The sequence below is a fragment of the Marmota marmota genome, unplaced genomic scaffold, assembly GCF_001458135.2.
Source record: "Marmota marmota marmota unplaced genomic scaffold, marMar, whole genome shotgun sequence".
Taxonomy (NCBI): domain Eukaryota; kingdom Metazoa; phylum Chordata; class Mammalia; order Rodentia; family Sciuridae; genus Marmota; species Marmota marmota.
Window position 1 is genome coordinate 1,184,596 of NW_026000109.1, and position 23,576 is coordinate 1,208,171.

The window sequence follows — 23,576 nt, forward strand, 5'->3', positions numbered from 1 at the left end:
ATCTCTTCCTTAATAAATAACAACTTCAGTCATGAGAAGATGTGCTCATTCCAAAATTTCTCCCAGGAGATAAAGCACTGATCCTGGACACTGTGACCTCTCAGGCTCTGGATTGCCATTGGACTTCAGATGAGAGAAAAGGATGTCCCCCTCACCAGACTGCCAAATGAATGGGCTAGGGAAAAAATAAGCAGCAAAGCCAAGCTCAGGAAGTGATAAAATGTTCTTTTGATAAGTGACACACACCCTGAGCTGAAATTTTATTTGAATCTGAGAACAATGGCTTTTATGAGATTATGAAAGTCTCAATCCACTTGCTGACCATCCTAAATTCTCCACGTTCAACTCTTTAGCTCTGTATTTATGGAACAGAACATCCAAATTAAAAGAAAATCAACAAAAACAATTTTTGAAAATTGGTTTATACTGACTGCTTTTCAAATATCTCCTTGTTTGATAGTGAGATTATGCCCAATTTAGGATCTCTCATGCCCTGAAAAGAGTTTTTGTTTGAATACTTAGCATTGTATAGACACAATCACTATTTTTCATTTTTGCATTTGTCTAGCCTTTTTATTTAGTGAATCATAGCTGTAGGTTTTCAACTTAATTTCAAAAGAAAAAAATGTATTTAAGATCAAGAAAAATAAAAATTAAAGAGCAATATATTTAGAATAATTCAGAGATTTTATTATTTACTAAATAAAAGGCCCTTATATTTAAAAAAAAATAAAATAAACCCTGCTGTAGCTGAATTCCAAAAAAAAAAAATATTCAATTTTATAAGTTTTGTCATATACATCAAATATGTGTATATATAATTATACATATTATAAATAAAATGTTTTGCAAAATTTTACATTCTAATAAGTGTGTAGTAGTTTCTCACTGTGATTTTAATTTGCATTTCTCTGATATCTTTATGATATTGAACACACACACACACACACACACACACCTACATCTTTGCCACAATCAAGATAATGAACATGTTCATCTACCCCTGCAAAGTTATTAGCTGATTTTGAGGTGGGTACTTCCCATGTACCCACCTCAGGCAACTACTAATGAGCTTTCTGTCAATATAGATTGATTTGCATTTTCTAGAGTTTTATATAAATGCAATCATGTACAATATACTTTTTTTTGGTTTAGCTTTTTTCATTCAGCATAATTATTCTGAGGTTAATTCAAATTGTTGAATGAATCAGTAGTTTGTTCTTTTGTTTTGCTAAGTTGTGTTCCATCACATATACATAATTTGGCTATCTGTTCATGCATTGATGGTCATTTGAGTTGTTTCTGAATTTGGGGCTATTATAAATACAACTGCGCTGGGTGAAGTGGTGTGTGGCTGTAATCTCAGTGACTCAGGGTATCATCATGTCTTTATCCTCAGTAATAATGTTTGCTGAGAAGCCCTGTTACTCTTGTTAGAATTCAGTTTGAATGCTTTTAAATAAAGTGTTGATCTTTCAAAATTTTCTTTTTTTATATTTTAAAATTTGATAAGTGAAAGTGAGTTTAAAAATACTTAATACCTCTTTTACTATAGAAAATTAGGATCATACTATTATGCATTTTTTTTGAGATTTTCTTTTCATTCTGTGTGCCATCCACTTGTAAATTTCTTCCTGAAGCATTTGAAAAATGATCATCTCTTTCCTTTTTGTACTAGGAATTAGTTCTCTATGTTAAATCAGATTTACTAATTGCATTATTGTGGTCTATAATCTTGTTTCTCATTTACTTACCTGCAGTTCTGAAGGAGTTTTAACACTGCAGAATAATCATAGTTTTCTTGGGCTTTTCTTTTTTGTAATATGGGGATGCCATATTGACTGATACTGAAATGTGAATACCACCTTACCTTTTCTTCACATGATTTCCTGCATTCAATTGAAATAAAAGTGCTTTTGTTTGGAGGCATTTTGCTGTGAATTCTAGTTTGCTTAATATTATTACCACTCCTGCTTTATTTCATCCATTCATTCATACTTCTCCAACAAATCTTTCACTATCTCTTTTATTTTAAATGTTTTGTGGTTTATTTTATGTTTGTCCTTTTTACATTTAAAATTTTGTTACTTTTTGGGGGTGGGTACCAGGGATTGAACTCAGGGGCACTCAACCACTGAGCCACACTCCCAGCCCTGTTTTGTATTTTATTTAGAGACAGGGTCTCACTGAGTTGCTCAGTACCTTGCTTTTTTGTTGAGGCTGGCTTTGAACTTGTGATCTTCCTCCCTTAGCCTCTTGAGCCGCTGGGATTATGAGATATTTTATCTTTTAATTGAGAATAAAACTTTATTAGTTCTTGTATTTTTAAAAAACTATTTGCTTTAGTTTTTGCTCATTTATTTCATTTTCTAAATGACTTTTGTGATGAGTAATTCCTTATCTATTATTTCTACTTATTTTTGGTATGCTGTTGGTTAACATTTTATGATATCAAACTATTAACCTTTGTCCTTTTGTGAATTCTTATGCTACATTGTTTTTTAGAAAGTTCTTTCCCTTGTAAAGCTCAGCTGTATATTTGTCTGGTAATTATGAATGTTCATCTAGACTTTTTTGTCATTGTTTCTCACATTTTTTTATTGGTGCATTATAGTTGTACATAATGGTGGATTTGTTGTTACTGATTCGTACATGCACACAATATAACAAGAGAATTTGGCCAGTACCATTCCTCTTTGCCTCCCTTCTACCTCCCCCAGTCCCTTTCCTCTGCTCTACTGAACTCCCTTAGATTTTCTTTTTTTTTTATTTGTTTTAATTAGTTACACATGACAGTACAATGACCTTGAGATATCATACATTTGAATCAGATGGAATAGATTGCTATATCTTCAGTACTTAAAGAGTACAACTACCTACAACATTTTGGCATTATTAAATTGATCAATAGCCTAATTTTTACTCTTGAAAATATACAAAAAAATTATCTAATCCATTTTACATTTCTTTTGATGTGTGATATGAAGATTTGTTTTGAGTACTGAGGATTAAACCCAGAGCACTGTAGTACTGAGCTACACACTAAACCTTTTTATTTTTTGTTTTGAGACAGGATCTCTTTAAGTTGCCCAGGCTGGCCTTGAACTTGCTATCCTCCTGTCTCAGCTTTCAGATAAGCTGGGAGTGTGGGTATGTGCCACTGTCCCTGGCTTAAAAGAGGATTTTCCCCCAAAATTTAAGTAATTTTCCTTTCAGTTCTGCTGAATAATTCTACTCCCTTACCTTTCATTTGTTGCAAGGTACAGTGAAAAAAGGAGACTTTGAAGGATTATAGAACTGGATTCAAGGCTTAGTTTTGTTGTTCACTGGGCATCTAAGGATAATTACATGACTTCTTTTTAGTTGCTCTTCTTCTAGGGGGATTATAAGTTCCTGCTCAACAGGGCTGCTGTTATCCTTAGATAATATGTAAAGTTCTTAGCATAATGTGTGACACAAAGTAGATAATCAGAAAGTAGAAGTTTTTTTTACTGCTACTTGTGTTATGGTGACCATATGAAGGGTCCCCCAAAAGCTCATGTGTGAGACAATGCAAGAAAGTTTAAAGGTGAAATGACTGGTTTATGAGAGCCTTAACCTAATCAGTACATCAATTCCCTTGAATGTATTAGCTGGTGATCCATCTAGGCAAATAGGGTGTGGTTACAGAAGATAGGTCACTGGGGGCATGCTTTTGGAGTATATATTTTGTCCCTGGTGAGGGGATCTCTGCTTCCTGGTGCCATGTCTTAAGTGGCTTTCTTTCTCCAGGACCTTCCACCATGATATTCTACCACAGCTTGAGCCCAGAGCAGTGTAGCTGGCCTTCTGTGGACTGAGACTTGTGAACCATGAAACCCAAATATGTTTTTCCTCCCTATGTTATTGTTGGATTTTTTAGTCACAGCAACAAAAGAGCTGACTAAAACAACTTTTTAAACCATTATATATATTATCTACATAATATACATTGTGTACTACTTTTGAGTTGTCTTTTGTCTGTTGATTTCTGTGTATATTATTATATTGCTAGCATTTTTAATTTTAAGTAGTTTTTAATATATTTGATGTAGGTAGTACATAACTTTTAACTTTATTCTAACTTTTACTCCATCTTTACAAAACTTTATTTTTTAAAAGCAGTTATCTTGTTCTTCTAGGTGAACTTTAGAATAATTGTTTAGAAGATAAGTTTTGGTTGTGGTTTTGTTTGGAATTTTGTTGAACCTATACATTAATTGGAAAAATTGGAATTCATCATTCAGTTTTATTATTCACAATTTATTGAAATTTCAGTTTTCTTTTTGTATCCCACTGAAATTGTTAGTTTTTTTTTAAATGGTGTGATATTATCAAAATTACCCCTACTATATGTTAAATAAATTTCTTCATTTTAAGGTTCTTGTTAGATACACCTGAAAGCCATCAATTTTTAGGTATCATTGTATATGTATTGTCTTGTACTTAGTCACTTCTCTTAGTTATTAAATTTTAATTGATTAAATTTTCTAAACAACCACTGCCATGCATAAGTAAAGATAATTTTTGTCCTTATTTCCATTATGAGGATTTAATTCTTTCCTTGTATAGGTGTTTATGTTGTTTTTTACAATGGATAGAATTTTGTAGACCTCTGTTGAATTGTAGTGATGATTCTGACCTTTACTATTTTTGTATCTGATATTCATGGGATTGTATTACCCTGGAGGCTGTTGGCTGATGGCCTTTAAGAGATACTGTTTATCCAGTTAAGAATGTGTATGTCTCATTCTATGTATAAATATAGTGGTTTTGAGAACTTTCTATATTTGGAGTTACTGAATTTTTTTTTCTTATAGGATGTTCAGCTGAAAGTAAAAACCTACTTGCTTGGAACTGATTTGTCTATATTCAAATATGATGACTTCATCTTTGTTTTGGATATAATCAGCAGGTAATGTTTGAGATCTTGTCTTACTTTTTAGTTTGATTCAACCATTATAATCAAACAAATGATAAATTAGTGAGTTATCTATATCTTCTTCATGCAAATATAGATGATTATACATTCACAACTAATTGCTACTGGGTTTGTTTATAAGTGTTTCAATATTTCTGCCCTTTGGATGTTTATATAACATTCTGACTTTGTGATTTTTTTAGAATTTTTCCAAGCATTCAATTTTTATGATTTGCTTTCTTTGAAGAAAGAAATATGAATTTCTTCTTTCTTGAAAAGATGTCATAGAAATTTACAAAAACCTTCCTATCCAACCAGGTTGATGCAAGTTGGAGAAGAATTTTGTGGTAGCAAGTCTGAAGTTTTGCAAGAATCTATAAGAAAACAAAGCATCAACTATTTCAAGAACTACCATAGGTAAGAACGCTAATAATTATAGGTAATTGAGAATAGTTCTGTGTATTGCTTATTCTTATAGTATTAATTGATATAAATAATTACTTTTGAATTTGAATGAATACATTCTGTAGCTCTAGTTAAGGATGTTTCACCAAAAATATAAAATGTTCTCATTATTTATTCATTGTCAATATTAATATATTTTTTGTCTTGGGGGATCTCAGATATTGAAATGATTTATTTATGGGTAAGAGATGATTATTATATCAGGGTTAACCAAATGAATTTAGCCATTCCTTCCATGCCTACACATAAATGGTGCAATTAGTAAGAAAGTCAGATCAGAAGAGGCAGTACTCAGAGAAAGGGTGCTTGAGAGCATCTCTCTCTTGGGAGTAAGATGGATTGTGGATGGAACTTCATGGTACTCAGATACTGACTACAAAGCAAGGATTGTGTATTATGGTCATCACTGCTGAATTTAGAAAGGGTGACTAGGAATGGTTTTAGGAGTGGAAGAAGATGGGAAAGAATGTTTACATAGCATTGTGAGTGTATCCTTAAAACAGTGTTAAACTGAGAGAAGAGAGAACCAACATTTAACTTCCCTTGATAACAGATTGACCCTAAGCTGTGCTTCTTGCATACATTTTGCCATTTGAATTGAGTCATATCTTACCTTTTATTCTGAACTTGTACTTTTTACCACTAAGTTTTGATTTTGTTCTTATTTGGTGGTAGAAAGAGTCAGGATTTCAAATTCTGCATTCTTTCTTTGTTCGTGGTCACTACCTGCTCACAGTGATATATGCCATGACAGTAGAGAGATTATTGGACATCAGACAATTGGTTAATTAATAATTAAATAGATTTTGATACAAGTTTTCTATGGTAATTGTAAACTATTAAGTAAATTGCTTTGAAAGTAAATTTAAGTTGAACCTGTACCAAAGCAGAGCCTTTGAGTTTCATAACTGAATGAAGAAAATTAAAAAACAAATTTAGTTGAATAAACATCAGGGAAACAGTAGTTGGGAAACAGTGGTTAGGGAACAGCATGAAACCCTAACACTGCTTTATTTATAACTTCCTTTTGTGCTAAAGCAGAAGGTCTGGCTGTAAACATTTCTATACAGAAGGGAGCGAGGCCTTTTAATCACAGATGAAGAAAAAGGAGCCAGAAACCTCAATTTCCCTGCCAGCATAGAAGCATGCCAGATTTTAGTTTCCCCAAAGATTGCTTTTACCCAACAGAACAACGGGGAGACCTTTTGAGGTGCGGGCACTGTAACAATACTGATTCCTGTAGTTGCCTCCATTCTAAATCCTGCTTATTTTGAGTGTTTGTCTTCTGTGGCAGACAGGCATGGGCATTTTATTTTAAACTCTGACCACGATGTAGATTCCTCACAATAATTCACCCTGGTGCAGTTAAAGAAAATGGAAATGAATTATTTAATATTTTTAATTATTTCACGTTTTAAAGGACTTCTCTTAGAAATATTTGTGAACTTTGTTTCTCCTTGATGTGACTATGCTGTATTTTTAGAGGAGCTAAATGGGGGAGATGATAGGCTTTGGTCTCTGCCCTTCCTTGCCAGCTCTTTGGGGTGTGGTTCCATCAGTTGTAATCTTAAAGTGGTTTGATTAAATGGTCTCTATAAGCATTACCTACACATTTTCCTTTTTTTTTTCCCCCTCCTTGCTGTGTTGTATAATGTAAAGTTTGGGACAGCTTGAAAAAGCAACGAATTAACTATTTTTTAGTATAATTTTTTCCCCAGTGTTAAAACAGAAGTTTAAGCCTGTGTAGTTTGTATCTTTCTCTTAACAGTTGCCACTTCAAAATTATAGTGAAAATCACTTGGTAAATATGGCATCCACCATCAGTGTGTTCTGAAGTACTTCTCCCCCTTGCCCCTTAATGAAAGAAGGTTCACTTGACAAGCAGTTTAGAAATGATACCTGTGGACTTATGTTGAATTGGCTAAAATTACATTAGCCAGTGATAAATCTAAATCTAATAAATGCCAATTTAATATCCCTTTCACCAAATCATACTACAAATACTGAAAAGCTGTGTGAAATATGATGCTATATGGGTCAAGTGTGTGTTTTTCAATAAAACTCTTTAAATGTATAATAGTGTGTTTTGTGATCCTCTACTACTAAATAGAGCCCTTGAAAAGGAAGAAATACTTGAACCAAATTACTCTTACTTTGGAAGTCTATTGAGGCTATTTGTTTGAAGATGTAGATACAATAAAAAGATGAAAATAGAAGCATTTTGCTTTCTTGAGGAACATCTATTTATTAAGTGTACTCATGTTATTTGTGGTAGTTGTATAAAATTTACATATCATTATCTTTTTCTAGGGCAAATTTGTATGAAGTATGAGTGAACACAGTATCATTATGAATTTTTATCTTTTAAAATTACAAAATATATTTAAGTTCCTTAAATTTCTTTATGTTCATGTACTAAGTTTGCATACACCAAAGTTGTCATTCTTCTGCTAGGTGTTGCAAGATTTCTAGAAGCACAAATAGTCTTATTTAAACAATGATGACATAGAAATTATGTGGCAATGCATAATTATTAAAACATTTTTTATATTTGATTTTATATATTACCCTAATCCTAACCCTAACCCTAATACCATCACAAATAAGAGGAAGGCAGAGAGAGAGAGAGTACAGATGCTGAGGAAAAACTACATAGAAAAGAAGGCAACATGAAACCTGAGGTGGAGGTTAGAGTGGTCTTTCTGTAGCCTCAAGTCTGAGAATGCCAGCAGCCACCAGAAGCTGGAAAAGGTGAGGGGTGGATGGATTCTCCCATACAGCTTCTCGAGGGACTCCACCCTTCCCAATACCTTAGTTTCACCCAGTGTTGCAGATTTGGGGCTTCTGTCCTCCAGAATTGTGAGAGAATAAGTTTCTGTTGCTTAAAGCCACTCATTATGTGATAATTTGCTACAGGAAACTATCAGAAAGTAGAATTGCTGGATTCTATGATAAATATGTTTAGCATTTTGAGGAACAGCCAAACCATCTTCCACAGTAGTTGTACCATTTTACATTCCTACCATTATTGTCTGAGGGTTCCGATTTCTCCAAAACTCGTCAACACTTATTTTCTTTCCTTTCAATCATAGCTGTCCTAGTATGTGTGAATGTTATTATGATTTAGGTTTGCATTTCCCTAATGATTAAAGATGTTAAGTTTTTATGTGCTACTGGCCATTTGTGTGTGTGTGTGTGTGTGTGTTTATTTTCTTTACAGAAATGTCTATGCAGAGCTTTTGCCCATTTTTTAATTGGGTTAATTGTCTTTTTATTGTTGAGTTGTAAAATTTTATAATTTAAGTTCTTAAATTAGATGTATAATTCATTTTAGTTAATTTTAGTGTGTGGTATTAGGCATGGACACAAATCACTTTTACCATTTCTGAGCCATTCCCTCTCCCAGTATTTTTCCTGCTCGTTTTTTCTATCCTTTCCATGCAACTGCATGCACACTAGATGTTTCCACTCTACTACATATTTCTTATGATCTTTTCTGTTTTTTTTTTCCTATTTTTCCATTTGATCTTCAGTTTGGGTATTTTCTATTGATCTGTATTCAAGTTTACTAATACTGTCTTCTGGTACCCCTTGTCTGCTGTTCTGCTTATTCAATAAATTTTAATTGGAGGTATTATTATTTTTTGATTCTGGAATTTCTATTTGACTCTTTTTTGTTTTTATTATTACATTTATTTGAAGTTCTTTTTTTGTATCCATTTTTGCATCTTTGTCTCTGTTTTATTTAACATAATAATCTTAAGGTCCTTGCCTGTTAAACCCAATATTTGAAGCAGTTCCTGCTTTCCATATATTTATCTGTTTATCACCTCTTTATTTTAGAATCTGTATTGGAAAAAAAGAGAAATCTCGAGTTTTGTTTTTTAGTGTGTAGCAACAGCTTGTGGTAAGAAGGGAAAGAATAGGACAGGTGCTGACCCTTTATTCAACTAGAAGCAAGGATTTGTTTTCCTGGGACTCTATATATGACATAAGGATTACTCTGGACAGATAGAATAGTAGCATTAAAGAAAGAGCAATATGACATAGGTGATGTCATACTGTCCAGACAGTCCACTGACTGTCCAGACAGTCCACTAACATACATGTCTTACCTACTAATTTAATATGTGGACATAGGTCCTGACTAAAGATCTTTGAAGAGTGATTAATTATCTTAATATTATAGCTGAGTAAGTATGGGTCAGATCTATGCCGTTTAGCATAAAGTATTAGTATGTATATTTTCATATAATTTGTAAATTCTTTCTCTGTGTTTTGGCATTGATATATGATTAATAAGATATTTAGGCACATGAGTTAGTGACAAGCTTTTAGTTTTGTTCCTTAATAAATATGCCATTTTCCACACATTCATTATTTTTGCAGTAAGGTAAAAATATTCAGCTAGTAAATATTTGAGAGTTTTTTTCTCTAAAGTATTAGCAAGTAAAAATGAACATAATTTATGTTTATTGTGTTAATCTGAATGGGTTCTCAAAATTGATTATGATCATGGTAATCCTATAATTATATGGTATTTATTTCCTCAGTTCCTATGTGCAGAGTATTTTTCTTCTTTAAGGTGTTTATTTTCTTTATTTTAAGAACACGACTTGATGAACTGAGAATGTTCTTAGAGAATGAGACCTGGGAACTTTGTCCTGTTAAGTCAAATTTCAGCATTTTGCAACTTCATGTAAGTTTTTCTTAAGAGCAGTGTGTTTTTGTCATCTTTTGATCTTTTTACTTTTTAAAAAAGCATATTTGAGCATTTAAAAAATTAGTGAAATTAAGTAACCATGATGTGTCTTCCTTTCTTGAAAATCGTTAGTGGTAAATCCTTTCAATAAGAGTGATCGTTTCATGAGTATGAAAAATCCATCTATTTACAAAATACAGTTTACATTCTTCAGGAAAACTTTTTTGCCTAAGAAGAATTGCAGTTAAATTGGCCTTTTTTTCTTTCAAATTCAAAAAAGGGTATATTGCTATATTTAAAGTTTTCAGAAAGCTTTTAGTTATATTTTGGTACTTTTGAGTAAAAATGCTTATTTACATATGTAGAATATTTCTTTTCTTAAAGGGACTTAAATTATGCTAAGTCCTTTTTAATTATGCTAAGGCTCTTAAATTTGTACTACAATTCATAAATTTGCCTATACTGAGACAGTGCCTCAGAAATAAAAGAGATACTTATGAAAAAAAACTTACCTGATTTTTATTAGTTAATTGGATTCCTTGAATCTCTATAGAATAAGGAATCTGTAAAAAAAAAAAAAAGTCCTAAATAAAAAATTAAAGGTAAAATCAAAATGTTGATTTTACCTTTAATTGAAACACACTGCAAATATTTGTTTGAAATATTTTGTTATACAAATATCAAATATCAAAATGCAGCGCATATACTTAGATCCATGTGTTGAAAGTAGTATGTTCGGTTTTTGACTTTGAAAAGAATGGCTTTCTGTAATCAGTTTTCTTAGTCTGGATAAATGCAAAGACAACATGATTAGTTCTAGTGTGTTCCTTTCCTAATATTCAAATATTAAAAATACTGAAATGTGTTGGTAACAAATGTTTCAAAGACAACAAAATTAGCATTAATTTTAATTAACACTATCAAAATAATGTAATTAACATTAACAGAATCTACAGATTCTAATATAATGAAGATAATTTCTTAACATTATTTAGAATTGTAAGTTTAACATTAATTTTAGAATATATTTAAATAATTTTATTTGAATTTTTATTTAACTATCAAATTGTGAATGTCTACATACATACTTAGTATAAGAACTTATTTTAGAGGCACCTTGAAACATTTCTATTCAGGGAAGCATTATTTCCTTTAAAGGGGTTACCTTGAACACTGTGCACAACTTGTTGTTTACTAGATGCATGTTCCATATTCCTAGATGCATGTACTGTATTCTGTGGATACTTAAAAAAATTGTCTCATTAATTTATATTAACCCCTTGTTTATAAAATTATAAATTAGAAAAATAAATCGCATGATTCTTAGGTGTTACAGTGAATCTGATTTAAGGTGTCCTTGAAGTTTAGAAAGAAAAAGCACACATTCATAATTTAAAACTTAACAAGCCAATGTATCTTTTAGAAATTTAAGAATACCTTTTAATAATATCATTGGATCTTATAATAAGAATATTATTGAATATGAAATTTGAGATTAATCTTTAGATATAGAAAAATGTTGAATTTTTTGTGATAAATTATCAAACCAAAAATATAATTCAAATGAACTTTAAATATTATTTTAAAAGATAACTTTTTCTCTAGCTAGCTGTATAATCTTGAATTTAGCACTGAATCCCTTTAGAACATCTCAAGTTTCCTCATCTGGATAATGCATGATTTGAACCAAGTATTACAACTCTTTTAGCCCTGGCATTTATGATTCTCCCAATCTAGATTGTTCCTTTCATTTTACAGATGAAGAAATATAAGCATAGAGAAGCCAGGTGATATTCCCAATAGTATGTAAAAAGTTAATGGAATGTAAGGGGTTAAATATCACCTGTGTTTTTGTCGTCTCCTTGTTGGTATATAAAGAAAAGTAAATGAAGGTTTACAGATATGTACACAACAAAGTAAGATATATACTTCATGCTTTATTATAGAATATCTTAAATGGTACAAGCATATGAGTAAGCAAAGTGTGTGACTTAATTCATTTTTATAAATAATTCTATTTGTTCAAACTGTATCCTGCTAGGACTTTTATTGCTACATTAAATTTTCTTTAAATGTCATTCAAATTTCTTAAGCTATTTAAAAAAAAATCTGCAATTCCTTAAAGTCAACGCCAAAAGTAGCTTGATGCAGATAGCACTGATTTAAGTGATATAATTGACTGAGTTGTCATTAGGAAACATTTAAACTTGTCTTTGTAAGATTGTGATTTCAGACAACCTGTAAGATTTAAAAGCAGATTAGATCGTGATTTTTTCCCTGATTCACTCTACATTTACATTGATAGAATATGTTTATTACTTGAATTTTATTGTTTTCCCTAAAAGACATCTGGTTCCTTTTTTAATGTTTAGGAATTTAAATTCATGGAACAGTCTCGTTCCCCATCAGTTTCGCCTAGTAAGCAGCCAGTCTCATCTTCTTCGAAAACAGTTACCTTGTTTGAGCAATACTGTAGTGGTGGGAATCCATTTGAAATTCAGGCCAGCCACAAAGATGAAGAAACAGAAGATGTCTTGGCTTCTAATGGGGTATGTGATATTTCTAAAACATACTGTGAAAAGGAAGTTAGATTTATTTGAAAGTGTTTTAACCAATGAGGAAGGTAATTTGCTAGATTTATTTATCCACATACCAGCTACCTTTGTACGTACATCATATACTTACAATAGTACTTGTATAGGTAGCGACTTTTCAATACATTTCGTTGATGATGTCCTTCTGAACAATACATTTTGCTTTTATGCTTGCTTTATGTTCTTACCAGATTATGGGAGGGAATAAGTCATCTGCACTTTTTTCTCAGCTCTACTCCTGGGTATCTAATCATTTTGTTCCATGTTCCTTTATCTGAGAGAGAGAGTAGTGTCTTTTCTAGTCACTTGGCAGGGATGTTTTTAAGATTTAGAAGTACATTGCTTTAGCAACATTTTGAGAAGTTCAAAAACAGTCTTAATAGTGTTTTAGTGGAAAGAATTTTAAGTCTGGTAATAAGTATTGCCTTTATTGTTTATTAACTGTGTGACTCTTAGAAAATTATTTTGTGATTCTGAGTTATCCATTATTAACAGTGAGGAAAATTCTTGCTTCCGAATTGCCATCAAGGTATTCCAAGATATTTCACTTGGCAAAGGATGTTGTTTGATGCATCCTTCTAAGTGTCATAATTTCTAAATGAACTCACCATGATTTTTATTTTAGATTTGGTGAAGCCAGAGTGAAAATTGTTCAGATTTGACCTGAGAAAAATCTATTACATTTGTTTCTGTATTTAATTTTGGAATTTCTCTTTTGTTTACTTAACATGTATTTTTAAAACTACAACTAGGAAAATATACCATCATCATGTCTTATCATGGACTTTAAATTATTTCACAGTAAGCCATATTTAAAACTATGGTTCTTTGGTGACATTTTGCCCTATATAGACTAAACTGAGAAGAATTAAAAGGCATTTCAGTTATTTTGAAATAATGTTTCCCTCTATAATGATTTGTGAATTTAAAAAATATAAATTAAAATTAGAAAATGAAAAAAATACATAAAAATTTTAAAATGCCCACACAGTATTTGATCCTTATTATTTGCATTAATTGTGTTCCATATGGTTGCTGTGAACACTTCAGATAGCACATGCTAAACCATTGCTTCTGTGGTTCATATAGAATTAAATTCCTGTGAGCTTCTAGTCGCAAAATACTCACCAACTCATCAATTCATGACCTTGTTTTATGTACGCTTCTATTAAAGACATCGTATGTAATATATGCTGTTGATTCATTAGCATTGAACTTGTGGCTGACAGCACTGTGACTTATGCCAAATTGAAGCTTATCCAGCATAAGCGTTTTCTCTGTAAGGGAAATCACATCTGCCTTGTACTTAGGAACACTATAGAAGACTTCTGCACTGTCTTGAAATGGAAGCCATTCTAAACAAAGTCACCAACAAAAAGCATGGAAATATAAAATACTGAATAAACCATGATAAGGACAACTGTTTATGGTATAAGAGCAAAAAGAAAGCAGAGCATACCTTCAGCTGAAAATGTGTATATTTGATGACTCAGAGTTTGTGCCTCTGCACATGTCCATGAATAATCACAAAAGTCTCTTAAACATTGATTTGGAGCTTACAAATAAATTTTAGGCAAATTTGTAAGAATCTAATTAAATAATGAATACCCACTATACCATGTAATCATAAATCTCTGTTGTAATAACCAGGAAACCCTAGTTTGCATGAAATACTGATCTGTATATCACTGGAATCGAATTATTTATATGTATAGAAGAAGCCTACTTTGCTTTTTTTTGCAATTATTAATATGTGATCTAATCTTTTTAGATACAACTTAAGTCCTTGAGAACCTGAATCTAAATATGGCCTAACGAAATGCTTTTCCTTAATAGAACTTTAAAAAGTGGTTTGTTAAATTGTTTTCATTTTGTCATCATATTAGTTTCCTCAACTGTCAAATGAGATTAAACTTTCTCAGAATTGTTTTTAGACTCAGTGAGATAATTCATGACAGCAGATTGCATGCCGATGGGTTCAAAATAATAATTTTTGGCCAGATCTTAACCCTATTAATCGATAACAATAGTTTGATGATGATGATATTGCCACTGCTTTCTGTGCCTTGCGTGGTTTCCACTGTCCTTCCCCTTGCTGGCATTTGGCCATGGTAACATAATAGATGGTGAAAATGTTAGGAAGGTATACATCTTTTCAAGAGTAAACCAACCATGTTTGTCCTTGCTCTCAATAGGTCCCTGGGTGTTGAACATAATGCCCTAAGCTGCTCTTGGAACTAAAGCTCATTGTAATGAATTAAGTAGAATATATGTGTGTGTTGTATGTGTTTATTAACTGAGTTAGTACTTCCAAAGAGGTTGAGAATTGCACACTCAACCTCTTTATAATGAGTTAACAAATTGGATATAAGTTTGATGAAAATTCTAGATTGTTTATTAAAAAGAAAGAAAGAAAAATGTACTCTTCGTTTCTCTATTGAAGTCCAGTAAATAAAAAGAAAGAAAGAACACTTTGTTCCTCAGTTAAGGTTCAATGTTTTTTGTTTTTTGTTTTTTTTTAAAGAGAGAGAGAGAATTTTAATATTTATTTTTTAGTTTTTCGGCGGATACAACATCTTTGTTTGTATGTGGTGCTGAGGATAAAACTTGGGCCGCACGCATGCCAGGCGAGCGTGCTACTGCTTGAGCCACATCCCCAGCCCTCAGTGTTTCTTTTGTTGTTGTTTTTTGGTTTTTGGTTTTTTTTTTTTGTAAATGGAGATGTGATTTTGTTAGATAGTTACAAGCTTTTATAGGTATAATTTTTTTTTTCCATTTCTATTTAGCTGGATTAAGGAGGATGATAGAGAAGAAAATGAAAGGAGGATTCTTGATGGCAAAATTAAAGCTAAATTATTAAGAATTTACCTAGATAAACTATTTCTTATAAAATTGATGTACTTTTAATTATTTTGAAAGAACTCAAGAAAGGTTGCTCTTTGTACTCACTGTTGTATTTTACTCTGTTCTCTTTAGTATGAATCTGATGAACAAGAAAAGAGTGCCTATCAGGAATATGACAGTGACAGTGATGTTCCTGAGGAACTCAAGCGAGATTATGTGGATGAGCAGACAGGAGATGCTCCTGTGAAAAGGTAATTGTTTAGGGTATATGGTATTTAGCATTTAATGTTGTACTCTTGACATATTGAATTACCTTTAAAGGTCAAGAAAAAAAATAAAATAAAAATTTAGTGGTTATCACATCCTATGAAAAAAGTTAATGTATTTTAAAGAATGATTCCAAAAGACTGAAAATGTAGGTTTTCTTTTATATTCCATAACAGTAGATTTTCAAGAAAAAATATCTCTAAGAAAAATTCTACTTAGCAAAGCTTTATTTTGTTATTTCACAAATGAATTCATTTGACTATGAATTTGACTGTTACTATTTCAAAATAAAGAAAAAGAATATATCACATCAGGTAATTTTAAAAGGCTAAAAAAAGGTTTTAAACTAGTTTTTCTTAAAATTTACATAGCCCTTTTGACATTGTTTTTTGCAGAATGATTCTAATTCCTATTTTTTTAAATTTCACAAGACAATCTTTTTACAAATTTTTAAACAATATGAAATGAAAATGAAAATATTGGGCATAACCAAAGATCTTTTAATTTAGTGATCAACAGTTTTTACAAAAGAACAAAATCTTTAGATTTATAAAATCAGTGCTGCCTTTCGGGGCAGTACTTGCTTCACATAGATCAGAGAACCTCAGAGAGAAAATGGCCATTATTTTCTTTGTGGTGTTTTTGCCTCAATCTAGTAAATACAGCAGGTCTCTACTTATTTTCTGGTGTTTCGAGTTCTGTATATGGACCTTCTATTAAGGTTTTCTATTAGTGGTTGAGTTTTGTTTTGTGACCAACTATCTTCTTTTCAGATAGGCAGAGTGAATAGTGATTCTCTGGTATTTTCAGATGCAAGGGTTTTACACTAAATGTTCAGGTAATAGGAAGTATTGTTCTTATTACAGATAAGACCTTTACTGATGATTTTATAGAAGGCAGACAATATGATAATTATATTAGAAATTTTTTTACCTCCTCCCAGTTAAATGTGCCTGATTTTTATTTATTGATATTATTAACATCAGAAATTTAGCAAAACACAAATGTTCTTTTCTTAAATAATAGATTTAAGGGACTGGGGATTGGTGTAATGTTAGGTGCCATGTGTGTGATCCTGGTTTTAATCCCCAGTACTGCAACAACAAAAGGACTTAAATGATAGATTTAAGTACACTCTTCCTTACTCTTAAACCTCATGATTTCTAGATACTTGATTAACTTGAAACACTGACTGAAATAATTATCTCCTTAAAAGTGAGCAAGTCATGTAGTTGTAGATATATTAATTGGGAAAATTTATTTGTATGGGTTTTTATGTATGTACTGAATTTCTTCACTAGATATGTTTTAAGTATAGTTTGGCCAAAACGAAAGCTCTATTAAGTTGAAATAAATGACTAAAATAGAGTCACTTGTTCACGTATGTATACCTCTATTTTTGGTAGTTAATGCCGACTCCTAAACCCTATAACCTACCCATAAGAAGTTTGAGTCATGTGAATTACTGAAGTCAGTTGGTTAGCAGTTATTATCAATTCTAACTTCTCAGTTTCCCTTGAATATATTAATTTTCCTGTCCTAGGATGTAATGACCATCCTGTATCATGCCAAAATCATCTCTGTACCAGATTATTCAATCATCTTTCTAACCTTGGCTTTATAGAGTCTTACCTCCTTCCATTTCATTCTTAATATGAATTTAGATTTTATTTCTTAGATACAAATTTAATCATGCCATTTTCCTGGTTAAAGTTTTTATTGGTTTACTACTGCATTCATGATAGGGTTCATACTATTTAGGTTTGATTGCTTTCAGTGATCTTCTCTGTGCTTACCTCTTTTCCTGTCACTTTTCTGTCTGCTACAAGCTACTATCGTGGACTCCAGTACTTCTCTCAGCATACAGTATTCTCACTCCCTCTGCCTCATTACTTGCTGTCCTTTGTTTTCTGCACTTGCCATATGACTTCTGCTTTTCCTTTGTATCTAGTGCAGCCTCTCTACCCCAACATTGCCATCATACTTTATATTTTATTCTAAGGAGGGTATTTTTTTTCCCTAATTTTCTGCAATCAGGAAAGTTAGTAAATTTGTACCTATGTATATAATTTCCCTAGAAAATCTGCTTTTTAAGTCATGTAGCTTTTTATTAATGGTTGATAATTTTGTTTTAGAATCAAAGAAATGCATGAAGAGTACTTATATTTCTCTGCTTATTTATTTATCTTTGTATCTGTACTGTGAGTTCATCTGAAACATGGTGAGAATTTCAGTGAGTAATTAGTGAATGAAAGCTAGATGCTAAACTGAATAGCTTATTGGTTTATTACTTGATAATTCTAATTGAGACTCTTGTTTTTCTGTATTAAGTGTTTCTCGAGAAACCCTAAAAAGTCGGAAGAAATCAGATTACAGTCTAAATAAAGTGAACGCACCCATCTTAACAAATACGACGTTGAATGTAATAAGGCTTGTTGGTAAGTAGCTACCCCTTTTGATTAAAAAAAAAATTATACCAGTTAAATTGGTTTGCTTTTGTTACTGAATAATTTTTACTTGAAGTTTTCATTGTATGATAACTGCAGTACTCCATGCAGCAAGAGATTTGAGATATCTCATATGTCAATGCTTTTCATTTTAAATGTTCCAAATAGTAGGATACTAATTTTAATGTTAGTTTTTTCATTAACAACTTGTTAAATCTTTGCATCTTCTAAATCTTTCTAAAATATTCCTGTTAATGGAAATGTAATAAAAATTATATAGTTGAGTTAGAGGTACATATAGGATGCTGATAGTACCATTTGCACATTTACACATTGTTTTTCTACTTAATTGTTTCATAGATCTTCACAGCCTTCCTTTCAGATAGGCAGAGTGAATAGTGATCCTCTGGTATTTTCAAATGCAAGAGTTTTACAAACTAAATGTTCAGATAATAGGAAGTATTGTTCTTATTGCAGATAAGACCTTTACTGATGATTTTATAAAAGGCAGACAATATGAAGAAATTCCTTTTTAAATATGCAGGTTTGAAGGTTATGTGGATTTTTTTAATGTCAGTGTTTAAATATCTTACATTCTCTCAGCCTTTATATTTCACATATAGGTCTGTACATTTGACAAATTAAGTTATAGAGTTGTCTTCTCACATTGCCATCTATACCATTCAGGAACTTTAGTGGTTTTCTGTTAAAAAAAAAAAAAATCAGTTTTCTATTTACAAAATTGGAATTTACCAGTGATCTTATTTGATTAATCTTAGCTTTGTTGAAATGGTCTGTGTTCTTTAATATAAATTCCAAATTTCATTAATGTTATGATGAAATGTACAAAATGCTTTAGTCCTGCTTTTTTTAGAGAAAATATGGAACAGTAATAATGAATTGAGAGGAAAAGAAATGGTATGCATTTTCATGGCACACAGAAAAATGACAGATTCTTAAAAGCTATTCTATAGCTAATTATTGTCAGGGAAATTATCTTTTCTTCTTTTGTCCAAGAGACCTAACTGAGCAGTATCATGAATAATTCTTGAGAATTTATAGAATCAGAATTGGAAGGGTGCTTGCTGAGAGGTCATCTGGTATAAGTTACCACAAAATAAGGTTTTCTTTCAATAATGTCTGTAATACATGATGGCCATCAAGCTTTTGTTTCATGACTCATAGTCTCTCAAAGCATATTATTTTGCAAGACTACTTATTTTTCTATTAGACCAATTTAATTGCTAGAAATCTCTTCCCTATGGTAAATCAAAGTTTGTCCCTTTCTAATTCTATAGTTAGTTTTGCCCTTCAAAGACAAAGAGTGAGTCAGTGCTTTATTTCCTCCTGTTCTTTTATTTCATTACTGTCCAGGTGTGTGATGGTAGTGATCCTGTGTCTCCTTTCCTCATATCTCTCGTCCCCAATCCATTTTCAGACTCAGTGCACACAGTTCCTTGATCTGGTCCTCAGAGATGGAAATTCCAAACTTTTCTGAATCCTTATCATGCTCCTTAGCCTAGTTTACATTTAGAATTTTTAAGTGTCTGAACATACTACTAAAAATGTAGTCTGTGTACTTTTGCTGATTATATTGAAGTAGCAAACAGCCCTGACACATCAGTAGCTTTCACCCACAGGGTGAAAAAAACTATGCTTCTGCGCATAAAGTCAAGGGAAGTGAGCAGGAATGTAAAATGTTCTTACAGGGAATGGGGAGAGCAGATAATTGGGGGAAATGATACAATTGGCCACATCTATGTAGTTGTTTGTATTTTTTAGCCTAGTTCAGAAGAGACTAGAGGTAGTTATGCTGCTTTTTAGTCTAAAAGGGTATATAGTCATTAGAATCGAATCAAATACAAGGCTAACAGATTGAGGACTAGGAGGATATCATGTTATGTTTAGATAAATGCAAGCATCAAATGCAGCTCTTAATTTCCCAGTAGGCATAAAGAATTTGAAAAAGGAAAGTATTCTGCTAATCTTGTTATATAAAAGGATTTTTTATCTTATGTTAATGGTAAAAAATATGTTCCTGATGCTAAATTCAAAAGGTACTACAGCATATTTGTATATAAGGATTATTGATTAACATAGTAGACATTGTTTTTTAACAATGGATTTATAGAAATTGAGAAAAGCCACATTCTATGGCCCTTGATATATCATGCTAGAAAGTAGGGCACAATCCTGAATTAAACCTTGCTTAGAAGAGAGAGTTTGACCATTGTAATTTTAACCGTCTGCACCACTGTGTGTTCTAGAGTTGTAATTTGGAACCAGTGTTAAGTGTGATCATTTAACTGGACCATCTTCTCTTTAGCACTAGCTTGAGGTGCTGCCTTTAGCCTCCACTCCCCTTTCCACCCACTACACACATTGATGCCCTTCACTTTCTGTCTCCCTGGAATGTCTTTATCTTCATTTTGAAATAGGTTTATAAAGTATAATTTGAAGGGACCATTCACTCAGGGGTCTCCAGCTAGTAAAATGCACTCTTCTATCCCCTGTTGTTATTGCCCTGAGGAGCATGAAGATTCTAAAAGGCAAAGGCAGTGCCTCTTCTCACCAGTGGAGAAGTACAGTTATGTAAGTAAGATAAATTTTTGGTGCCCAGGAAGATGAATGGAATGATTATTGACTAGTTGGGAGACACATTGTAATGCATGGAAAGCATATTCAAAACATCATTTTCAAGTATTATTTACTAGGCAGATAATTAGAGAGATTAAACAAAAGAGCGTTTCTAGGGTCAGCCAGCTCCAGGTGGTATCTAAATCTGTTAGAAAGGCTCAGAGAACCTTTCCACCGGTGCTGAGGACTAATCAGAATGTGATCTTGTGTAAAGAAAAAAATCCCATCAAGCCTGATAAGTGCTTGCCAGTGGAGCAGAGGAATTTGAAGTGTCAGCATTAAAATAGCTTTGGTATTCAAGATTCTTTCTCCTAGAGGCTACTGTTCCTTGACATCTCTGATAGGTCTAAGTGGGAGGAGATAGGTAGCCAAAGCTCATGCTTATAACAACTACAGAGCTTAATGCAAAAAAATGCTTTGGTAGCTAGAATATACACACTGGCACATACATCAGTACTTTAAAATGAAAGAAGATAAATTTGTGAGATTTTATAAATACAGGACAAGATTGATGAATTAGTTATGAGGAATCACTCTTAAATTTTATGTTTGTATAATTGACCACTTAACACGCCATAACGGAGAAAAAGAAAGAAGAGGAAAGCCAGGTTTGGGGAGCTGCTGATGGAATTAGATTTTGGACATACAGAGGTACCAAATGAGAAATAAGTAGAAATACTCTGTAGGTAAGGTAAGTTAGATAATTATTGAGTCATTGATTTAAATATTAAAACCATGTTAGTGGGTGAGTTTGCTTTGGCAGTAACTTTTAACCTTTTGGGCTCATAATTGTTTGGAAAGAAGCACTACCATCCCATAGTACATATAAGCAACTGAACAGGAGATAGCAAAGCAGAGAAACCTAGGGAACAACAGTGGATATGGATATATTGAAGGGGCAGAAAGCAAGAGAAACCAGTACAGGAGAATCTGAATGAATGGTAGAGAGACAGGAAAAAAATTAGGAGGTAAAGAAAAGATCTTGAAAACCAAAGGGTAAGAGCCTATCCAGAAGGAAGAAAAGCCGGCTTGATCAGTCTTTTTATAATGATTTAAGCCACTGATTCTCAAAATTGCAATGTGCATCAAAGTCACCTAGAGGACCTATAGGAATATAGTTTGCATCTAATTCAGTAGGTCTGAGGTTTAACCCGAGAAAACTTGTATTTTAACAACTTCTGGATGATGTTGATGAAATTGGGCCAGGGAACAAATTGAAAATCATTGATTTCTTTGTTTTCATAATTAGAATGTTAAACAATGTGTGCTTAAATAACAAGAAAATAATTCAAGTGGTTGTTTCTTTCGTTTTTTACAAATGTAAGTAATTATATCAATTGTTTTCAAAATAATCTATTTCAGATATTTGGATCAAGTTATAAAGTTCAGTGAAATCATAAGTGTAATATTATAAAATTGTGTCAATACTTTTTCATTTAAAAAATTTAAAACCTTGTTATAAGATTAAATTAAAAATTATTAGAGACTTTTCAGATGTGACATTTATAGAAAAAAATCTCTCACTCTTTAGGTTACATTTCAATATTGTATTAATATTATAATTACAGTAATAAGATAATGTTACTATAATTGTATATTTATTTTTTCAAGCAGTATTAAAATATTTTTGGTTTCTAGCTGTGTATATACAACATTATGTTTTGAGAGGATGATCTAAAAAGTGCAATCCCTTAGTATATGTCATAAAAAAATGGTATTGGAGGTTTATGGAGCTAAGGTATAATAATAATAATAATCAAACAATAGAATAAAAATTGGCAGCCAAGCACTTAGGTAATATAATGGACCTGTTCATTTTTCACTTCAGTAGCTTTTCTAAATTGCCAAGCTGGACTCTTTTCCTTCTTTTCCTTCATGCCTCATTTATATTGTTTCCAGTTTGCCTTTATATATATATACATATGCTGTTACACCTTTATAAGTATTTATGTCCATTGATGATTTCTTGGAGTAGTGCAACGTAACAAGAATAATGAACATTTTTCCAACTCAGTTTCTGTTTTTTGCTCTCGCCTCACCCGACTTTAAACTCCTAGAGATGAGACAAGAGTTGATCATTTTTTGCAGCATCTGTTTATAGCACTCAGCCAATTTTTTTTTTTTTTTTTTTTTTTTTAACTTTTGTAAGTTCCTAGTGTGAGTTGGACTGACAAACCTTAATTTTTAAAACCTTGACTGTTGGAGAAACCCCTTTTCCTCTCTTGTCACGTTGCTCAAACAGATTAAATTTCCCCACACTTCCAGTGCTTCTCTTCACCTGTGTATTCCCTCCTCCACTCAGGAGGCGCAGCCAGCTGACTCAAGAACCCAGAATTACTCTGGGCCACCTTCCCTGTGATAACCGCACTCCTTCTTATACCTCTTGCTGATGAGTTAGCTAAGGCAGCCCACTGTTCTTTCTTTCTCTGTGTCTAGTCCCTATCCATGCTGTTATTTGGTTGGTTTCTTTGCCAGTCTCTTTGTTGTCTCTTCCCCATCTGGACTTGGGAATGAGAGAGTTAAACAGTGTTGCCCCTGTGAAGTTTTTCCTCATATCTGTTTTAGGTTGGGTTCCCTTTTTGTGACATCCCATACTTCTCCCTGTTGAATTCATCATAATTATAGTTTTCTTTTGTTGTTGTTGTTAGTTGTCAATGAACCTTTATTTATTTATATGTGGT

The 23,576-nt window shown here is 32.2% G+C and overlaps 1 protein-coding gene across 2 annotated transcripts in view; it reads left to right on the forward strand.

Annotated features, from left to right (window-relative positions):
* The window catches only part of Vps50 (VPS50 subunit of EARP/GARPII complex), a 120,253-nt gene that overhangs the window by 58,935 nt on the left and 37,742 nt on the right, over positions 1 to 23,576 (forward strand). For both annotated transcript variants that reach the window (XM_015506724.2, XM_015506726.2), the window contains exons 15-20: positions 4,839 to 4,933; positions 5,258 to 5,356; positions 10,013 to 10,103; positions 12,479 to 12,655; positions 15,677 to 15,795; positions 18,143 to 18,249. In XM_015506724.2, coding sequence (XP_015362210.1) covers positions 4,839 to 4,933; positions 5,258 to 5,356; positions 10,013 to 10,103; positions 12,479 to 12,655; positions 15,677 to 15,795; positions 18,143 to 18,249 — 688 coding nt within the window. The remainder of the gene's footprint in view (positions 1 to 4,838; positions 4,934 to 5,257; positions 5,357 to 10,012; positions 10,104 to 12,478; positions 12,656 to 15,676; positions 15,796 to 18,142; positions 18,250 to 23,576) is intronic.